This window comes from Salmo trutta, chromosome 33 (genome assembly GCF_901001165.1).
Source record: "Salmo trutta chromosome 33, fSalTru1.1, whole genome shotgun sequence".
Taxonomy (NCBI): Eukaryota; Metazoa; Chordata; class Actinopteri; order Salmoniformes; family Salmonidae; genus Salmo; species Salmo trutta.
In genome coordinates this window covers 16617520-16640301 of record NC_042989.1, presented here as the reverse complement: position 1 = coordinate 16640301, position 22782 = coordinate 16617520, and the positions used below count along the sequence as shown (strand labels likewise).

Sequence of the window (22782 nt, the reverse complement as noted above, 5' to 3'; positions counted from 1 at the left end):
ATGTGGTGTCTTAAAGCATCCCTTTGATTACATTAATCATTATTTTAAGTTTCATTTGTGCGAGGTGATCCTACTTGTGATACAGTATGTTATTTTTCTCAGACAGTTTGGTTAGGTTACCATCTCTGTGGTGGGCTCCTGCATCTAGGTCTGTTTATTAGCTGTCTGGGAGGAGGAGGCAGAAGAACGGCATGTCAGCCAGACAGTCTGTATTGGTGACGGTGACCTGCATGTCACTAAAGAGGGCTCTTCTATTATCTCCAATGTTCCCTGCGGTTCCCAGTTCCCTCTTCAGCTCAGTGAGACGCTGCAGGATCACCTGTCTCTCCCTGCCTCGCATCAAGCCCCTGAAGTACAGCACAGCCGACAGGTGCTTCTTACTGCAGACAGAGACCAAAAATTAAGTGAATCTTGATTTGTAGTTTACTAAAGTTCAATCAACAAATCACATGTCACAGAGAGATTCACAAAGACCCAGACCAGGACAATGTTCTGGGAAAGTACAGCACAACATACAAGTGTTCATGCCTCATCGGGGGAACACCCCCCACTGTCAGCCCTGCTTTGTAGTCAATTCAATGGGCTTTTTTCACATGGGAAACATTGCCAAAGTAAGTGAAATAGATAATAAACAAAAATGAAATAAACAGTAAACATTACACTCACAAATGTTTCGAAGCAATAAAGACATTTCAAATGTCATATTATGGACAGTGTTACAAAAGGGAAAATAAACATAAATATGGGTTGCATTTACAATGGTGCTTGTTCTTCACTGGTTGCCCTTTTCTTGTGGCAACTTGTCACAAATCTTGCTGCTGTGATGGCACACTGGTATTTCACCCAATGGATATGGAAGTTGTTAAAAATGTGATTTGTTTTCAAAATCTTTGTGGGTCTGTGTAACCTGAGGGTAAGTATCTCTCACCAGGCTCAGGTGGGTCTGGCCCCTCCTATGTACATCCTGCATTTACTTCTCTCAGGAATCAACAATTGCTTTCTGCTCCCTCGCAATCTGCTACTGTCAGCATGCTTCCCCTGTCTGATGAACACTGCTAACCACTGACCTACTTTGTCTTCCACTGCTGTTCTTCTCTCTTCACAGCAACAGGGCCATAACAGAGTCAGAGTAGAATTCATATGATGTTTTTTTAACTTGTTTTTTTGTCATTGTAATTTATACTGTGCATATTACACCGGTATACTCTGTTGATTACCAAAATCAACAGATACAAGATGTGACCACAGGAAGATGCATGGTATTACCTGATGTCTGGGTAGTCAGCAACGAAAAGTTTCAGGTGGTTCTTTATGTCCCTCTTGTTTGTTTCCCCAATGATGTTACTCAGGTGGTCTCCTACTGGGTGGAGCCAGTCATGGGCTGTCTTATAGAAGAGGAAAATATGTGTGTGTCTTGTAGTCTTGAATGGTTATAACAAGTAATTTGTTTATGACAGCACCGAGGGCCCTTTCTGAATATACAAAGTAACATTCCTCAAAACACAAAGCCATAACGATGAAACAAATCAATGTACTGTAGTATTCTACATTTTAAACAATGTTGAATGAACATGAAAAGTGGAATGTGTGTGGATGTAAATTGATAAAACAATCTTAGAACGGTCAGATTGTGGTTCACGGTTAAGAAGTGTTAGCTACCATTTCCACAAACAGATCCTTGAGTTTATCCCACTGCGCCCTCATCTTGGTGGCGGCTTTGTCATGCTTCCTGTTCTTACAGGAGTAGTTGTTTTTCATCAGCTGGGAGACATACTCTTTCACCACGTAGTAGTGCAAGCGGCTCAAAAAGGTCTGATGCAGAGGAACACAGGGAAGAGTGGGGCAAGAGAAAATAATTAAAAAGAGAAATGAAAGTCTGCTGTTTTCACGGTTTACATTCTCTCTTTCACATGACTGACATCATCCTAATCAACTAAGTGACATCCATCCTCCTCTCCCTTTTACTGCTTTTCCTGGCAGTTCACCCCCATTTCCACATCAACTCAAGAAGCTACTTTAATCCATTTTCCATTCTATGCATGGTCACCTTCCAGCAACAGACTCTTTAGGAAAGAGAATAGCAGGGAGGCTGCTGGCCCGGACACGGTCCCTCCAGCCATACTTAAGCACTGCGCTGACCAGCTCTCCCGTTTTCACGGACATCTTCAACCAGTCACTAGAGCAATGCACGGTTCCTGTCTGAATGACTACAGACCTGTACTCACCTTGGTCATCATGAAAACCTTTGAGCGTCTGGTACTGTTCCATCTCACAACCATCAATGAAGCTTTCCTTGACGCACTGCAGTTTGCCTACAGAGCTAACTGGTCTGTGGATGAGGCTGTCAACATGGGCCTACATTACATCCTCAAACACCTGGAGAACCCAAAGACATATGCAAGGATACTGTTTGTGAACTTTAGCTCTGCGTTCAATACCATCATCCCAGAACTGCTACAAGACAAACTCTCCCAGCTGAATGTGTCCAGCTCCATCTGTCATTGGATCACTGAATTCCTGCCCAACAGGAAAAACTGGGAAAACACCTTTTGGAACTCTTTATCTCTCAACACCGGAACGCTGCAAGGCTGCATGCTCTCACCTCTTCTCACTCTACAGCAATGACTGCACCTTCAACAACGCATCTGTCAAACTCAAGTTTGCAGATAACACCACTATGGTCGGTCTCATCACCGATGGCGATGAGTCCATGTACTGTGGAGAGGTCGATTGGCTAGTGGCCTGGTGCAGTCGTAATAACCTGGAACTCAACAAAGGCAAAACCGCGAGAAATGGTGGTTGACTTCAGAAACCTCCCTCCACCATCTCTCCCCCTTGTGATTGATGGCTCAGCTGTTAGCACTGCTGAATCATTCAAATTCCTGGGGACCATCAACTCCCACAAGCTCAAGTGGAAGGACATCACAACGGTCACCAAGAAGGAACACCAGCGGATGTACTACTTGTGGCAGCTGAAAAAACTGCTCATTATGTTATAGCTCTATGCTCACTCTACCTAGTTGTATTATATAATGTATGTAAACTTTGTTTAAACTCCGGTGTCTGTATTCTGTCTCTAAATGTTGTCTATCACTAGCAGCACCATATCACCAAATACAATTCTGAGTATTTTCTTAATTGAGTGTTATATCCTTAATTTAAAACAATATGAACAGCACTTCCTGATTCCTTACCTGTACATTTGGAGGTCTCATTTGTGAACAGCGATGGGTCAGCTTCTCTGTCCTGCTATACAGCTGTTGAAAGTCCTCATCTGTGGAGAGCCACTTCCTCGTCATCATTCTCCTGAGGTAGGGCTGGAAGAAACACACATATTAACCCACCCATTCCCTCACAATCTTTTTTGTTTGATCACCCATCCATAACATTGACAGCAGGAGCAATTGAGAGCTTAGCTTAAAAGCCTTTACAAAAACATGTGCAAGGATGAAATCAGTAGGCTACCAAACTAAGTAACTTCCAGGTCACCCGAGACAAGTAGCAAAGACAGATCTCAATCACCTCAACACACTCTGATCAACTCAGGCTATCAGGGCATTTGTAGAACGAGGATAAGGTCAATCAAACTTCCCTTCCTAACCTACCCTGACATCATTTTTAAACTGGCCCTCCAGGCCCTGGGCCAGTCTATGGACCAGGCCATCCACCTCTCTGCTGAGATGGTCCACCTGTGTTGGGCAGCTCTCCCTGTAGCCCTCCATATGCTCCCTGGAGGAAGAGAAAGAGGGAAATGAAAGAGGTCAGGTCAGGTTGTCATTCATACACACCTATGTTCAATTCATCAGAACACTACGTTGGGGAAGGGGGGGGGGGTGAAGGGGGAATGGCATGAGGGTTTCAACAAGGGTCGTCAGAATTATGTTTTGTTTGTGTAACTATGTGATGTTTCTTGTGAAACTGGGGTTTTCGGATTCTGTTTGGAAACATTTGTGACAGATGGATTTGGTAATTTGGGGAAGAAGGGCTATGTTGTCTTGATAGAGCTGCGTGATGAGATTATCCAAACAAACATTATGGTAATAGTAGGAAATACGGCTAAACAGTATAAAGTTATATCTGGCCCTCTGAGTGTCCTGTCTCCTTGAACATGAATAACTAAATCTGCAGGAGAGAATTCTGACTTTTTCTGCCCATCTCTAACACTATGTTCCTCTTTTTTGACTGACATAGGCATGCTGTGGATTGTTTCAGTGGTATTACCAGCTCTTTGAGCATGGAGAGAGGTCTTTCTACAGCTTAAACCCCTAGGCAGTTATTTTGCGCAGCTCCGTTTCCCTGAAACCACGTGGTGTTTCTCTCTTCAGACTGGCAGTGATATACTCCAGAAATGCCTGTTGGCTGGAAACAGCGTTGCTCTTCAATACACTTTCACTTATACAATAATATGATATAGTGTGCCACTGTGCCTGCATGGTAGTGTGTTTGAGTATGTTTGAGTTGGTTTGTAAGATACTGTACATATCTATCCATAATTCAACATGACTTGTGTATTTTTTATGTTTATCTTGAACAGCATCTTGCAGGCAGGCTAAATTACCTTATTTGGGTTCCACAGAAAATGCACATTAAATAAATACTCTCTTATAGTTGTTTCATCGTCCCAGTTTTCCATCACACTTCTGTTGCATAAGTGGCAACTTCAAATCAGACATAGTGAAGTTAAACTTGTACCTAAATGCATGACACTATACCACTAAAATATGGTTGCAAACAAAAAATGTGCATCAAATCACTGAGATAGTATTAATTAAACTAATTGTTACTGACACTGTTCTTCTGATCCAAGACTTCTGTTCTTAGGTCAATCTTTTAGGCAGCAGTCAAATGTTTCATTTATTCACACCTTCCTTTGCTGAATGTACCCCAAAGTGTCTGGCAAGCTGAACTGACTGCCTAGCAACTGTTGTCCAGGACATTCTAGTCTACATTGTGGGGGGAGGAAAGGGAAAGGGGGATACCTAGTCAGTTGTCCAACTGAATGTATTCAACTGAAATGTGTCTTCCGCATTCGTGGGGAGTGTTGTTTACCGGATGTAGTGAAGAGGATTCAGACTTACTTAAGAGCTGTAAAGGTGTTGATGTAGGTTATCTGATAGTCAGCCCAAAGTGAAGGGTTTTCCACACTGTTACAGCAGTACGTTAATTTAGTCTCAAATCTATGGAGAGAGAAAGGAGAGATAAAACATATATAAGCCATGGGGTTATTAACACGCAAAGCAGAAGGCCCGGTTTTGTTTTTCCAGTGAATAATGGTTAGGATAGAGATAGAAAAAGCAGACTCAAATCAAATAACATTTTATTGGTCACATACACATGATTATCAGATGTTATTGTGAGTGTAGCGAAATGCTGTTACAGGACAGTTGCAGAGCATACCGTTTGGGAAACTGCTGTAACTCTTCCAGGCAGGAACAGACTACTCTCATCTCCAGGTTCACGTCAATCCTCTTGGAGTTAACAGCATTGCTCTTAACTTTCTACAAAGAAAGCAACATCAGTTTCAACTCTTACAAAGTAATAGTAGCCTGTCACTACAATGAAAATGTATCTAAGTAGGCAATGTTGCCCTCTAATGGAGATATGACAGTATTGCAATATATGAAATCATGACAAAACAATACCGTCCAAATATCCATGTGTATGTCAGAGTTCAAGAAGTGTTCATCATCGGTCTCTGGTGCCTGTTTCTTTATCCAAATGTCCTCGTTTTCAAGCTCTAATATTTTATCCAGCGAAGCTCTCATGTCCTCCTGGAAAAGACAGGGAAAGCAAAAGAATAATAAAGGCTAAAGGACTGACGAGCAAAATATAACAAAAATGTTTGTAAACTCTTCTAGTGTACCTTCTTTCAATCTGAATTCCTCCTAAACATCTTTCCATCTGTCTCTTAGGAGTGTTCGATCCCTTACCTTAGCCCGCATGCAGTATTTCCCCTTGAGCTGGTCCAGGAAGCCCTCCTCCAGTGAGAGGCCTATTTTCTCAGCCTCCATCTCTGGTCTCAATGAAGGACTGCTCATTATCTTCTCACTGTCCAACAGGGATGGTGTCTCTCAGATACAATAATACTCACCATTTTGAGTCATAGAAAACATTTTGTTTATATGCACTGTACTTCTTAGTCAAGACAATGACTTTTAGTCTTCCTCACCTCTCATAGCAATTGATGATCCAGTCCAGCAGGGCGTAGTAGTCCTTCAGATCTGTCACCTGCTGCTGAAGCGTGTTCAGGTGCTGGCTGACAGCACCATGGTAACAGCTCATGTAGGTGCTGAACACGTTGAAGCTGGGTGGGTAAGAGCCCTGCAGCTCTCCCTTCACCTTCTCCAAGTCTTCTACGATGGCCTTGCCCAGCAGGCCCAGGTGGATAGCCAGCCAGGAGGCATTCTGCTCGGGCCTGTCCAGATGAACTCTCTTCAACGTTGCCTCGACCCCCTTGCTCACAGCCTCCCTCCAGGCACCCCGCCAGTCCCCTAGCCCAACGACGCCCCCGGGCTCTGCCTCCCTCGTCTCCTCCTCCTGGATGACGCGGGCCACATGCATCAGGAGCTCCTTGTTGCAGGAGGGAAGGCTGTTGGAGTTGCGCACTATCTCCTTCACCTTTTCCTGCATGGCTCTATAAAGGATGCTCAGGTCCTTCTCCTTCTTGGCCAGCTCCATGGGGGAGGCCTCCTCCATGCACTCCTCCCTCTCCCGCTGGAACTCCTGGCGTAGAGAGAGGAGGTTCAGGTGGGCCTCCTCCAGCACCTCAGTCTTAATCAGCTCGTTGATCTGCATCACTGGAGAGCAAGAGCAGACAGAGTGAAGGCCTTAGTGCATATAGAGACAACTTTGTTATCCGTCTGTGGATGTTCAGGCTGTTTTACCTAATACACACATACTGCACACACAAGCGTAGTGATTTACATCACAGATAAGATCTCTTGTGATCTCTGTTGCTAAAACAAAGAAAGATGGATGAGACAAATCAAAGTGAGAGAGAAAGTGTGAGTGAGAAAGAGGGGGAGCGAGAGAGAGAGAGAGAGGGGCGGTGAGCCTCACCTGAGAGGGGTGTGAGGGGTATCTCTGGGAGTATGTATGACTCTTTGATCTCCACACTCTCCTCCCTCTCCCGCTTTTCCTCCCGCTCTCGTTTCTCCTCCACTCTGATCTCAGTGACAGACTGGAGCGGCTCCTGTTTGAGGGTCTTGTCCTTCTTATTCCCCACAAGTCGCAAACTCCGTCGAATGGAAGCCCCCTTCTTCAGAAGAGAGTCCCCAATGGTTGATGAGTCTATAGATGGCCAATACAGAGATCAGATTATGAAGACCTTAAAAAGACTCAGGATATCCCAACGGAGCTCTCTAGAATCTTGTCAGTGAAAAATAAAGGGAGCACTTAAACAACACAATGTAACTCCAAGTCAATCACACTTCTGTGAAATCAAACTGTCCACTTAGGAAGCAACACTGATTGACAATACATTTCACATGCTGTTGTGCAAATGGAATAGACAACAGGTGGAAATTATAGGCAATTAGCAAGACACCCCCAATAAAGGAGTGGTTCTACAGGTGGGAACCACAGACCACTTCTCAGTTCCTATGCTTCCTGGCTGATGTTTTTGTCACTTTTGAATGCTGGCGGTGCTTTCACTCTAGTGGTAGAATGAGACGGAGTCTACAACCCACACAAGTGGCTCAGGTAGTGCAGCTCATCCAGTATGGCACATCAATGCGAGCTGTGGCAAGAAGGTTTGCTGTGTCTGTCAGCGTAGTGTCCAGAGCATGGAGGCGCTACCAGGAGACAGGCCAGTACATCAGGAGACGTGGAGGAGGCCGTAGGAGGGCAACAACCCAGCAGCAGGACCGCTACCTCCGCCTTTGTGCAAGGAGGAGCAGGAGAAGCACTGCCAGAGCCCTGCAAAATGACCTCCAGCAGGCCACAAATGTGCATGTGTCTGCTCAAACGGTCAGAAACAGACTCCATGAGGGTGGTATGAGGGCCCGACGTCCACAGGTGGGGGTTGTGCTTACAGCCCAACACCGTGCAGGACGTTTGGCATTTACCAGAGAACACCAAGATTGGCAAATTCGCCACTGGCGCCCTGTGCTCTTCACAGATGAAAGCAGGTTCACACTGAGCACATGTGACAGAGTTTGGAGACGCCGTGGAGAACGTTCTGCTGCCTGCAACATCCTCCAGCATGACCAGTTTGGCGGTGGGTCAGTCATGGTGTGGGGTGGGGTGGCATTTCTTTGGGGGGCCGCACAGCCCTCCATGTGCTCGCCAGAGGTAGCCTGACTGCCATTAGGTACCGAGATGAGATCCTCAGACCCCTTGTGAGACCATATGCTGGTGCGGTTGGCCCTGGGTTCCTCCTAATGCAAGACAATGCTAGACCTCATGTGGCTGGAGTGTGTCAGCAGTTCCTGCAAGAGGAAGGCATTGATGCTATGGACTGGCCTGCCCGTTCCCCAGACCTGAATCCAATTGAGCACATCTGGGACATCATGTCTCGCTCCATCCACCAACGCCACGTTGCACCACAGACTGTCCAGGAGTTGGCGGATGCTTTAGTCCAGGTCTGGGAGGAGATCCCTCAGGAGACCTTCCGCCACCTCATCAGGAGCATGCCCAGGCGTTGTAGGGAGGTCATACAGGCACGTGGAGGCCACACACACACTACTGAGCCTCATTTTGACTTGTTTTAAGGACATTACATCAAAGTTGGATCAGCCTGTAGTGTGGTTTTCCACTTTAATTTTGAGTGTGACTCCAAATCCAGACCTCCATGGGTTGATAAATTGGATTTACATTGATTATTTTTGTGTGATTTTGTTGTCAGCACATTCAACTATGTAAAGAAAAAAGTATTTAATAAGATTATTTCATTCATTCAGATCTAGGATGTGTTATTTTAGTGTTCCCTTTATTTTTTTGAGCAGTGTATGTATTTGTGCTCATCTTTGAACAGTATTTATGCCTACTGCAAACAGCCTCTTAAAACATCCATTGACAAAAACAAGTTCTGGTTGGTTGGGTTAACAGCAGTGTACCTGAGTGTGTTCTGGAGTGTTTTTTCTGGGATGGTGGTGAATCTTCTGCAATCTCTCCTCCCTCCTTTCTTTGGAAGAACCCAACCGGACTCTTCAGGGGAGAGCCCACAGGAGACCCAGCACTCAAACCTGAGTGAGAGAGAGAGAGTTGCTGCCCAGCTAGCACCTAATGCCAGGAGAACCATGTTTCTTAGAGCTTGGTGAAAGCGTGGTTGTCCTATGGTTACTTTACATACAACCTTCCCACAATGTTCTGGGAAGGGTGCAGGATAGCCAGGAAAAACATAACGTTCTGAGAACCATATGTTTCTTAGGTGGGAATTTCAGCATAACGTTTCCTACAGGTTCCTACATGGTTCTATTTAAAATCATGTTCTCAGAACATTAACAAAACTTTCCATAAAACTGCAAGAAAACATTAGTAACGTTCCAAGAATGCTATTTAAAAACATATACATTCCACTCTCAGCTTCAACAAAACTCTCTCTATCCTCTATCTTGTTAAGTGTGTTTAAGTGTTCCGCTAATTGGCCACACCGGATCTTAATGAGTGCTTGTTTCCTTTGAAATGGGGTCTGTTTGAATAGAGTAAAATGAACAGCTTCGTATGAGTTTAAAAAAATGACACACTATCTCCATCCTGGTGTCGCAGAGGACTAATTCCTTGGATAGAAAACAGAAGATCATAGGTTAGAATCTCACTGACGCCATGCCACAATAAATAAGAAATGTTTTTGCATGATTAATGCCTAAGCAAATGAATTTCTGTGTGTCCCATCTGTGCTTGGAGTTCAAAACAGTTAACCCAAACTAAGCTAGCAGTACTATTAACAGTCTTACTGAAACATGTTCTCAGAACAACATTTAAAGGGTGCACTATGCAGATTTCACTGCCATTTCCTGGTAAAATTATAATAGTTTGCCTACTTTCAGTTAATGTGACAAAACAAGCAAGTATAGTGTAGAGAATCATTATACCATCTAAATCCCTAGAAAATCTTGCATTTAAATTTTCAGCTGGTGTACAAAACCAAAAGGAAAAGACAAAAACTAAATTTAAGAAAGGGAAGCATAGAAATAGTGCACATAGAACAGATCTACCGCTTCTTAGACTTGCTTTCAATGAGAATGACAGATCTATAACTCACGTTTCTATGTGAATTTGGTTGTGTCGCCCAAAAAGTTACATATTGTCGTTTTAATTACCTTCAAATAACCTATAATTTATGTTCTCGGAACGTTAATAAAAACCTCCCAGGAAAACTTTCAGGGAACCATTGTAAAATGTTCTAATAACCTTCCAGCAGCCTAAAAATGTACATTCCAAGAACAGTCAATTTTCACTACCGTTCTCAGAACGTTAAAAAAAAAGTTAAGTTTTACCGGTTAGGAAACTTCTGGCTTTTTTTGAAGAATCAATGGGAAGCTGAAAAAACATACATTCCCACAACTTCCAAGGAACCAAATGTTCTAGCTGGGTGACCTCTTTGACTTTGATATTGAAAGAGAGAGAGACAGACAGACAGAGCCTTACCTGAGGGGGGTATGAGGGGTATCTCTGGGAGTATGTATGACTCATTGACCTCTTCTTTCTTCTTCTCTCGCTCCCTCTCTCTCTTCTCCTCCACTGTGATCTCAGTGACAGACTGGAGCGGCTCCTGTTTGAGGGTCTTGTCCTTTTTATTCCTCACAAATCGCAAACTCCGTCGAATGGAAGCCCCCTTCTTCAGAAGAGAGTCCCCAATGGTTGATGAGTCTATAGATGGCCAATACAGAAAACAGATTACGACAGTGGTTCCCAAACTTAATCTCATCAAACAAATTAATAACATTTATCTTCAAATAGATATACGACCTTTTAATGTCAACTAAGGACCTTTTAATGTCAACTAAGGACCTCTTACACTATTGGAACGCACTTTCATGTCATTATTATGTCTTGGAACAGCCTGCGGGACCTAAAATGTTGTAAATATGAACACACAGCGTTAACTAGGGGAATATCATTTTCCCAAATGGGGTCCTCTGCATTTTCTAGTGTCAATTTGGGGTCATGTGCAGTAAAAGTTTAGGAACGCCTGTATTACAGAAGGGTATCCCAACAAAGCTCTCTAGAATTCTCTCAGTGAAAGAGATGTATTTGTGTTTGTCTTTGAACAGCATCTACACCTACTGCAAACAGCCTTTAAAAACAACCATTGACAAGAACAAGTTCTGGTTGGTTGGGTTAACAGCAGTGTACCTGAGTGTGTTCTGGAGTGTTTTTTCTGGGATGGTGGTGAAATTTCTGCACTCTCTTCTCCCTCCTTCCTTTGGAAAAACTCACCTGGACTCTTCAGGGGAGAGGCCACAGGAGACCCAGCACTCAAACCTGAGCGAGAGAGAGAGTTGCTGATCTCTTTGACAATGAATACCGGTAGAAATGTAACTACCTTTTCAGTGTAATACTGGGTGTGCTGACTGTTTGTGTGTGTGTGTGTGTGTGTGTGTGTGTGTGTGTGTGTGTGTACAACTGGTTAAGCAGCTTCTATCAGATTTGTTATTGTACAAAGGTTAGTTATGTTAGTGTATATCCTGCTTGGTTGGGAGATGTTTTCTGATTAAGATAGGAATGTACATTTTTGAGTAATGAGGAAAACCTCCTGCTCAGTCTGGCCTATGTCAGGCTGAAAACAAATAAATACAAGTCCCCAATACAGTGCATAGGAGAGTCCTTCCTGTAATTTATACTGTCATTCTGTGTCTCCTGAGACTTCCTCTTCCTATGACCTTGGGAAGCCCTTTCTTGACTAAAGAGGATATTTCATAACTCACTTAATTTGACAGAGGGACAAACCCGAGTAAAACTTACTTGGCGAGTGAGTGGGCGGCAGCGGATGGGTCAGAGATGTCACTTCAGGGTCAATACTGTCCCCCCCCTGGTCTGAATAGGGTCTGTCCTTTGACTCGTTGCTGTTTGAGGCCAGAGGACTCCTCTCTCCAACCTGCTTCATCCTCTCCCTGAATTGCTTCATCATCCCCAGTTTCTTCTCCTTCACCGGGCTGTCGGGTTGGGTCTTCCCGTTCCTCTCCATGGTGGATATGAGGGAGGATCCGTCCTCTAGACCCTGAGCTTCATTCACCTCCTCCATGTCCCCAGGTTCCCCAATCTCTGCCATCTGATCACCGCTTGCCATCGAATGTCCCTGGTTACTAAAATAAAATGGTAGGGGAAAGATGAAAAATGTCTCTAAAAAATACATCTGTGTCAGGTAAGGCAGTGTCTGTGGAATGTGTTGTTAAAAGTGCCTGTAGCTTTTGGTGCCTGTCTCAGCAGTCAGCAGGAACAACTTCTGTTTACAGACAACATGCTATTTTCTCTTGAAGGTAAGAGGGACAGGGACAGTATAACGTGTACACTGGGAGTCGGGAAGCATGTACAGGGAGATAATAATTTAATAAATAAATGAACATGGAACAAAACAAGAAACCTGAGCAGCGTACAGACATGGAACACAAACAGAGTCACAGGAACAGAAACAATAACACCTTGGGAAAGAACCAAAGGGAGTGACATGAATAGGGAAGATAATCAGGCAGGTGAGTGAGTCCAGGTGAGTCTGATGAGGCGCTGATGTGCGTAATGATGGTGACAGGTCTGCGTAATAATGAGCAGCCTAACGACAGATGCCTCACAAGTCCTCAACTGGCAGCTTCATTAAATAGTATCCGCAAAACACCAGTCTCAACGTCAACAGTGAAGAGGTGACTCCGGGATGCTGGCCTTGTGAGGCGCCTGTTTCTCAAACTAGACACTCTAATGTACTTGTCCTCTTGCTCAGTTGTGCACCGGGGCCTCCCACTCTTTCCATCAGCCGTTTCCAGCTACAATAGTCATTTACAACATTAACAATGTCTACACTGTATTTCTGATCAATTTTATGTTATTTTAAAGGGACAAAAAATTGCTTTTCTTTCAAAAACAAGAACATTTCTAAGTGACCCCAAACTTTTGAACGGTAGTGTATATAGGGAAGGTAATCAGGCAGGTGATTGAGTCCATGTGAGTCTGACGAGGCGCTGATGCGCGTAACGATGGTGACAGGTGTGCGTAATAATGAGCAGCCTGATGACCACAAGCGCCGGAGAGGGAGTATACGTGACAGACAGGATGTGCCATCATGGTAATCAACCCATCGTCCCAAGATGGCGTAGCAGTTCAGACGTCCTTTGTCTTCCTCTTGTCGTGTATATATATATATATTTACATATTTTCTTCGCATATCTTTTTACATATTTTTTTTTCTAAAAACTCAACCTCAAAACACTCTCCTGCAACCCACCTCACCAATTTAAAAAATAAAAGTATTATTTACCTCAAATCAGAAAACCACAACAGAAGCTAGCCAAAGGTTAGCCTGGCTAACGTTGGAGTTCAGCTAGCCACGGTTAGCGGTCCTCAGCTATCCATTAGCTCGAAAAGCTATCGGCAATTTTTGTACAGCACGACTCAGACCAGAGCTTACCGGACCTATTCTCTCTCCATATCCCAGGATTTCTACCGCAGGCTCTGGACGTTTACACCTGGATCTTGCAGCTAGCTAGCTGCTACCTGAGTGACTATTGGCAACGTTGGTCCCGGAGTTAACATAATTATTCCGGAGCTAGCCAGCTGAAGAGTTCCATCAGCCTCTCCTGGGCTACAATCACCTATCCGGACCCGTTTTACGGCCAATGCGGAGCCCCATCGGGCCTTCACGACTGGACCACCGGCGTTGCCTGCCCGAGGGAGTTATCCAACTGGCCCCTCCGTCGCGACGTAACCTGAATGCCCATCTGCGGCCCGCTAATCGTTTGCTGTCTTATCGGCTGCTATCTGAATAGGTCTATCGGACAATTTTCTTGGGCCACTATAACTAACTATTTTGCCAATTGGACTGGTCCCCCCTACGACACGGAACCCCACTAATCTACAGACAGAATTGCACGAGGTGGCTAAAAACAGACCTCCTCCATCTTCTACCAGCTTGCTACCTATGGCTCGGCTAGCTATCTAACTCTCCCAGGACCCTTTGATCACTCGGCTAAGCATGTCTCTCCTTAATGTCAATATGCCTTGTCCATTGCTGTTCTGGCTAGTGTTTATTGGCTTATTTCACTGTAGAGCCTCTAGCCCTGCTCATTATACCTAATCCAGCCTCTCAGTTCCTCCACCCACACATGCTATGACATCTTCTGGTTTCAATGATGTTTCTAGAGACAATATCTCTCTCATCATCACTAAATGCCTAGGTTTACCTCCACTGTACTCACATCCTACCATACCTTTGTCTGTACATTATACCATGAAGCTATTTTATCGCCCCCAGAAACCTGCTCCTTTTTCTCTCTATTCCGGACATCACAGACGACCAATTCTTATAGCTTTTAGCCGTACCCTTATCCTCATACTTCTCTGCTCCTCTGGTGATGTAGAGGTGAATCCAGGCCCTGCAGTGCCTAGCTCCACTCCTACTCCCCAGGCGCTCTCTTTTGATGACTTCTGTAACCGTAATAGCCTTGGTTTCATGCATGTTAACATTAGAAGCCTCCTCCCTAAATTTGTTTTATTCACTGCTTTAGCACACTCTGCCAACCCGGATGTCCTAGCCGTGTCTGAATCCTGGCTTAGGAAGTCCACCAAAAACTCTGAAATCTTCATCCCTAACTACAACATTTTCAGACAAGATAGAACGGCCAAAGGGGGCGGTGTTGCAATCTACTGCAGAGATAGCCTGCAGAGTTCTGTCCTACTATCCAGGTCTGTACCCAAACAATTTGAACTTCTACTTTTAAAAATCCATCTCTCTAAAAACAAGTCTCTCACCGTTGCCGCCTGCTATAGACCACCCTCGGCCCCCAGCTGTGCTCTGGACACCATATGTGAACTGATTGCCCCCCATCTATCTTCAGAGCTCGTGCTACTAGGTGACCTAAACTGGGACATGCTTAACACCCCAGCCGTCCTACAATCTAAGCTTGACGCCCTCAATCTCACACAAATTATTAATGAACCCACCAGGTACCACCCCAAAGCCTTAAACACTGGCATCCTCATAGATATCATCCTAACCAATTTGCCCTCTAAATACACCTCTGCTGTTTTCAACCAAGATCTCAGCGATCACTGCCTCATTGCCTGCATCCGTAATGGGTCCGCAGTCAAACGACTTCCACTCATCACTGTCAAACGCTCCCTGAAACATTTCAGCGAGCAAGCCTTTCTAATCAACCTGGCCCTGGTATCCTGGAAGGATATTGACCTCATCCCGTCAGTAGAGGATGCCTGGTTATTTTTTTTAAATGCCTTCCTCACCATCTTAAATAAGCATGCACCATTCAAGAAATTTAGAACCAGGAACAGATATAGCCCTTGGTTCTCCCCAGACCTGACTGCCCTTAACCAACACAAAAACATCCTATGGCGTTCTGCATTAGCATCAAACAGCCCCCGTGATATGCAACTTTTCAGGGAAGTTAGAAACCATTATACACAGGCAGTTAGATAAGCTAAGGCTAGCTTTTTCAAGCAGAAATTTGCTTCCTGCAACACAAATTCAAAAAAGTTCTGGGACATTGTAAAGTCCATGGAGAATAAGGACACCTCCTCCCAACTGCCCACTGCACTGAGGATAGGAAACTCTGTCACCACCGATAAACCCACTATAATTGAGAATTTCAATAAGCATTTTTCTACGGCTGGCCATGCTTTCCACCTGGCTATCCCTACTGCAGTCAACAGCACTGCACCCCTCACAGCTACTTGCCCAAGCCTTCCCCATTTCTCCTTCTCCCAAATCCATTCAGCTGATGTTCTGAAAGAGCTGCAAAATCTGGACCCCTACAAATCAGCCGGGCTAGACAATCTGGACCCTTTCTTTCTAAAATTATCTGCCGAAATTATTGCAACCCCTATTACTAGCCTGTTCAACCTCTTTTTCGTGTTGTCTGAGATTCCCATAGATTGGAAAGCAGCTGCTGTTATCCCCCTCTTCAAAGGAGGGGACACTCTTGACCCAAATTGCTATAGACCTATATCCATCCTACCCTGCCTTTCTAAGGTCTTCGAAAGCCAAGTCAACAAACAGATTACTGACCATTTCGAATCCCACCGCACCTTCTCCGCTATGCAATCTGGTTTCAGAGCTGGTCATGGGTGCACCTCAGCCACGCTCAAGGTCCTAAACAATATCGTAACCGCCATCGATAAGAAACAATACTGTGCTGCCGTTTTCATTGACCTGGCCAAAGCTTTCGACTCTGTCAATCACCACATCCTCATCGGCAGACTCATTAGCCTTGGTTTCTCTAATGATTGCATCGCCTGGTTCACCAACTACTTCTCTGATAGAGTTCAGTGTGTCAAATCGGAGGGCCTGTTGTCCGGACCTCTGGCAGTCTCTATGGGGGTGCCACAGGGTTCAATTCTTGGGCCAACTCTTTTCTCTGTATACATCAATGATGTCGCTCTTGCTGCTGGTGAGTCTCTGATCCACCTCTACGCAGACGACACCATTCTGTATACTTCTGGCCCTTCTTTGGACACTGTGTTAACAACCCTCCAGACGAGCTTCAATGCCATACAACTCTCCTTCCGTGGCCTTCAACTGCTCCTAAATACAAGTAAAACTAAATGCATGCTCTTCAACCGATCGCTGCCTGCACCTGCATCACTACTCTGGACGGTTCTGACTTAGAATATGTGGACAACTACAAATACCTAGGTGTCTGGTTAGACTGTAAACTCTCCTTCCAAACTCACATCAAACATCTCCAATCCAAAGTTAAATCAAGAATTAGCTTCCTATTTCGCAACAAAGCATCCTTCACTCATGCTGCCAAACATACCCTCGTAAAACTGACCATCCTACCAATCCTCGACTTTGGCGATGTCATTTACAAAATAGCCTCCAATACCCTACTCAACAAACTGGATGCAGTCTATCACAGTGCCATCCGTTTTGTCACCAAAGCCCCATATACTACCCACCACTGCGACCTGTACGCTCTTGTTGGCTGGCCTTCGCTTCATAATCATCGCCAAACCCACTGGCTCCAGGTCATCTACAAGACCCTGCTAGGTAAAGTCCCCCCTTATCTCCGCTCACTGGTCACCATAGCAGCACCCAACTGTAGCACGCGCTCCAGCAGGTATATCTCTCTGGTCACCCCCAAAGCCAATTCCTCCTTTGGCCGTCTCTCTTTCCAGTTCTCTGCTGCCAATGACTGGAACGAACTACAAAAATCTCTGAAACTGGAAACACTTATCTCCCTCACTAGCTTTAAGCACCAGCTGTCAGATCAGCTCACAGATCACTGCACCTGTACATAGCCCATCTATCCCCTACTGTATTTATTTGTTTTATTTTGCTCCTTTGCACCCCATTAACTCTTTTTCTACTTTGCACTTTCTTCTACTACAAATCTACCATACCAGTGTTTTACTTGCTATATTGTATTTACTTTGCCTTTACCTCCCTTATCTCACCTCATTTGCTCACATTGTACATAGACTTATTTTTCTACTGTATTATTGACTGTATATTTGTTTTACTCCATGTGTAACTCTGTGTTGTTGTATGTTGTCGTCCTGCTTTGCCATATCTTGGCCAGGTCGCAATTGTAAATGAGAACTTGTTCTCAACTTGCCTACCTGGTTAAATAAAGGTGAAAAAAAAAACCCAACCTGGCAAAGTACCTCAAGTTCAAAATAAGGGTAGTGTTCCTATATTGCGTAAGAATCATATATGGATACATTAATTTGTGTACAACCTGTAATTACTATGTAGGGAGTATTATATTGTAATATGCCGCTAGGCCAGGGACAAACAATTCACAAGTCACTGCTAAGAATGTACTTTTATAAAAGTCTGTCTTCAGTAGGGATTTAAAAAGGGGCACTGAATCTGCAAACCTAATCTCCTCTAACAGACCATTCCAAAGTCTAGGAGCTCTAATGGCAGTTTTCGACTTTGGAATGGTCAACAGTGCTTTGCTAGAGGATCTCAGGCTGCATCCCCACTCGTAAGGAGATAAAATATCTGAGATATAGGATAGGGCTAAACCGAGCCTTAAACGTGATTAACACAATTTAAAAATCGATTCTAAAAGTGATTGGTAGCCAGTGTAGAGAAGCTAAAATAGGTGTGACATGGTACATTTTCTAGTGCCTGTTAAAAGCCAAGCTGCAGCATTTTGAACTATATGTAGATGGAGTGATTTCTGACTAATACATTTATATAAAGAGTTAACGTAATCTAGGAGTGAGGAAATAAAATCATGATTAACTTTGTCCTGATCAGTGACTGAAATAAAATACTTGACTTTGGCTATATTTCTAAGACGATAAATGCAGGACTGAACAATCTTCTTTACATGCAACTCGAGATTTAGATTAGGGTCAAAGAAGACACCAAGGTTTCTGGCCGTAGGCTTTACATTGGTGGACAAAGGACCAAGGTTATTCTCAGTCTGGGTTCTAGCAAGGTGAGGGCCAAATAAAACAACCTGATTTCTTGTCATTTAGCTGGAATAAGTTGTCAGACATCCAACATATGATATCAACAAGACACTTGTGAAGGGTAGCTATGCTAGCTTGATCACTGGATCTGATTGGTAAATAAAGCTGTGTGTCATCCGCGTAGCAGTGAAACTGAATTTTGTGATCGCGAATGATGTCACCAAGGGGACACATGTGCAGGGAAAACATTATGGGGCCTAGAATTGACCCGAGGGACACCATAGTGAATAGTTGCTGGGGACGATACTGAACCACCCATGCTCACATAAATATGACCTGAACCAATCGAGGGCAATACAGTAGATTCCCACCCACCTCTCCAGCCGGTAGACAAGAATGTTGTTATGATCGATAGTATCAAAGGCGGCACTGAGATCCAAAAGAACTAGGATAGAGCATTCACCGGCATCGGCAGCCAACAGAAAGTTATTACTGATGGATTCTGGATTCTAACTCCTAAACTTGGGATAGGGTTAATTATCAGGTACCCTATTGAAATATTGAGTGCTTAGGTTAGAAGGTCTACACCAGAAGTGAATGGTTATCTGTAGGAGTTAGATCTATGGTAGGTGCAATTAAGCTTGGAATGTACTGAGTGTAGGGAAAACGATCATATGTGGCAGGCATTGATAAGGGGAGAGAGTCATGGATTAGTGATGAAGGGGGTCGAGGTCAGGTTAGGTCACGTTAAGGGAGAAGGAAAAGTTTATTACCCGTATCACTTAGTTTCCTGCCTAGCAATAAAAATGCAATGTTTAGCGAGAAGGAGGAGACTCCACCCAAAGTGGTGTACATATCACCACTATTGTAAACATGTTTTTGTCGATTCAGCTGTTCAATCCTTTGGGAAGAATAAACTTGGTTTAAGCTTTGTGTCCGTCGAGTTCTTACTCTAATAATTAGAACCTAACATTACTGACTTTCAATAAAGCAGTTTCCGTATTCTGACTGAAGTTTCCGTAACCTGACTGAAGTTGTTCATACTCAAATAAGCCACCAATTGCTCGAAAACAACTTTCACTCTTGCATCTTTAACTGCAACATTGTAGTTTCTCATCAGATCCTTTATTATCTCATAGAATACTTGAAGTTTGCAGGCCTTCCATTTATGTTCAGCTTTTCGAAGTTCACTTTTTAAGGTACGGGTGTGGTCATTTAACCAAGGTACCCCCTAATTGATTTGCGGTGTTGGCGAAGCTACTCTGAAAATATAGTTTACCAAGCTACCAATTACTTCACACTGGAAGAAGTTAAGCTACACTAAAGCTTTCTTATTTTATTTAACCTTTATTTAACTAGGAAAGTCAGTTAAGAACAAATTCTTCCCAGCTAGCAATGAAGAATTCGCCCAGAAGCAGCCCTCTTCTGGGGGGCCGGAACTGATTGAATCGGCCCGGAATCTAAATGAATGACTGCCCCGAATCGGCCCAAGTACATTGACATTCTGGTAGACATTTCTATCTACCAGAATTCAGCTGACTTTTCCGGCATCTTACCAGAATCCCCCCAGAAGCGGCCCAATGCAAATTTAAATAAATGTATACAAAATTACCCAATTTAGTAATTTTAAATATTACTATTATACACATACATATTATACCCATCTAAAAGTTTTTTTTACCACTTTTTGTCATATCCAATTGGTAGTTACAGTCTTGTCCTATCGCTGCAACTTCCGTACGGCCTCGGGAGAGGCGAAGGTCGAGAGCCGTGCGTCCTCCAAAACACAACCCCGCCAAGCCGCAGTGCTTCTTGACACAATGCAAGCTTAACCCAGAAGCCGCACCAATGTGTCGAAGGAAACACCGTAAACCTGGCGACCATGTCAGCGTGCATGCGCCCGGCCCACCACAGGAGTCGCTATAGTGCGAAGGGACAAGGACATCCCGGCCAACCAAACCCTCCCCTAAACCAGACGACTCTGGGCCAATTGTGTGACGCCTCATTGGTCTCCCGGTCGCGGCCGGCTGCGACACAGACGGGTATTGGACCCGCATCTGTAGCAACGCAGCTTGCACTGCGATACAGTGTCTTAGACCGCTGTGCCACTCGGGAGGCCCCATCCACAAGTTTTTAATGCTGATCAATTGCCTTGCACAAAGTATCAAAATACTAAAATACTCATTAAACAGGAAAGACTCTTAAAGAATTTAATTTAAATGTTAATTTAAAAAATGTATCACAGAAACAATGAGAAAATATGGAAAAAAATAAATAAATAATGAAATGTTAATTATATAAAGCAGCCAGTGTAATCATCTGCCATGAAAACATAGCATGGTAGCAACACAACATGACAACAACATGGTAGCAGCACAACATGGCAGCAGCACAAAACATGGTACAAACATTATTTGGCACAGACAACAGCACAAAGGGCAAGAATGTAGAGACAACAATACATCACGCGAAACAGCCACAACTGTCAGTAAGAGTGTCAGTAAGAGTGTCCAAAGCTACCCTTAGGAAAAATATAGCTTACTTAAGTTAAGTTACTTAGAAAAAGTAGTTCACTACATCCAAACTACTTCGTGAAAAATTACCATATCTAAATATGAAATGTCATAGACTACGAATTGCAAAAAACAGTTCACTCTGGAGTCAGATGTTAACAGAATGTGTAATTAAGCCTATTAAAAACAAAAGTGAGAATTAGGCACACACAAAAGTGTTTCAAGTGAGGTTTGATGACGAAAAAGAAAGGACATTCTTGCCTATTTCACCTATATTTTATTATTATTTTTGCAAATAAAAGTAGTGTAGTTCCAGTAGTTAGCTGTATCACTACATGGCAAAAATGTACAAAACACAAGCAAGATACTACTGAAAACACTACCAAGATTTGAATTTAGTACACCAAGCTACTGCAAATGTAATTACATTACTAGTTTAAATGTACAGTAGTTCACTACTCCCCAACAATGTTGATGAATAAACATCCTCCTCGCTTAAGTTTCCATGAGAGAGACAGCTTATTTGTTGATAGCTGCAGTGACATGTTAAAACTTGCCTGTAAAAATGGAAAGAGCCGTTTGGTATCTATTGAAGTATGTCTCTGTATAGCGTTATAGTACATTCATCACCATTTTCGAGGCAAAACTTAGCATGCAGAGGCTAAAGAAGGAAAATGTATGACAAATGCCCCAATTTGCATGAAACCTAGTCTGTAAAAACAATCTGCCTCAGCAGTATCCCCTGCTCTTATTTTCTATAGGGGAAAGCATTACAGACACATTTTTCTCATAAGCAAAAGAATATAGCCTGACTCACCTGAGCAACACCTTTTACAGTCTGGAGCGGTGACTAGGCCTACCAATCTGGGGATTTCACTGCTTTCACTTTCATGTTCACCTCACCAGTAGTGACAGGTAGCTATTCTAGTCTTGTGTAACCAACAATATCACAGCAAAAATGTGGGCTCGAGACAACCTGCGCATTACAGAAGCAAAGATCAAATATTGTTAGAAAGTTAATCATTACATTACCATTAATATTTGTTGTAGCTAGGCCTAAGTCCGTGGCAAACAATTACACATGATATAGAACGACGAGGCTTTTAAACCAGACTGCACTTTCATACAGGCATAGTTTTGAGATATCCCAAAGTGGAGTTCTACAGTAGACTAGATACGCTACAGGTCTATCTGTAAATAGCAAACAACTGCTCAGAAAACAACTTTTGGATTATCTTTGAATTGTTGGTTATTGTGTGCTTGTTTGGCATTTACTGCACCTGATTGCACCTGCTAACTTATTCTGACAGGGAAGTCATACTGAGACTATGGTCTCTTTTACAGATGAGCCCTGCATAAATACATCAAGCACTTACAATATACAATACACAAAATTACAAAATGCATGAAGACAAACACACACATAAAAAAATGTTAAAAAAAGGGTTGTTTGTCTGTCCCCATAGGATAACCCTTGCTGGTTCCAGGTAGAACCCTTAATTGTTCCAGGTACAACCCTTTTTGGTTTCATGTAGAAGCCTCTGTGGAAAGCGTTCTACATGGAACCCAAAATAGTTCTACCTAGAACAAAAAAGGGTTCTCCTATGGGGACAGCTGAAAAACCCTTAAAGGTTCTAGATAGCACCTATTTTTCTCAGCGTGTAGCCTTAGTATTTTCTCTTAGGGTGGTGTATAACCTATTCTATGGTTTGGAAGACAACAGTCTCCATATCAA

The 22782-nt window shown here is 43.5% G+C and overlaps 1 protein-coding gene across 4 annotated transcripts; it reads right to left on the bottom strand.

Annotated features, from left to right (window-relative positions):
* Window positions 1-3: 3 nt before the first annotated feature.
* On the bottom strand, window positions 4-22025 carry LOC115172497 (exocyst complex component 3-like protein 4). 4 transcript variants are annotated; one of them, XM_029729987.1, is made up of 16 exons: window positions 21865-22022; window positions 11908-12248; window positions 11383-11427; window positions 10591-10812; window positions 9057-9185; window positions 7060-7290; window positions 6170-6797; window positions 5931-6048; window positions 5643-5771; window positions 5398-5498; window positions 5079-5177; window positions 3606-3729; window positions 3195-3317; window positions 1660-1812; window positions 1267-1385; window positions 4-380 (listed from the first exon to the last, which is right to left on the bottom strand). In XM_029729987.1, the coding sequence occupies exons 2-16, from the start codon at window positions 12230-12232 to the stop codon at window positions 158-160; spliced, it is 2769 nt and encodes a 922-aa protein (XP_029585847.1). In that variant the 5' UTR covers window positions 12233-12248; window positions 21865-22022; the 3' UTR covers window positions 4-157. The 4 variants fall into 4 exon arrangements, 3 of the variants coding, with proteins under 3 accessions (XP_029585847.1, XP_029585846.1, XP_029585848.1); XM_029729986.1 differs by having other exon boundaries at window positions 11299-11427; window positions 21865-22021; XR_003871442.1 differs by having other exon boundaries at window positions 260-380; window positions 1267-1381; window positions 11299-11427.
* Window positions 22026-22782: the final 757 nt, after the last annotated feature.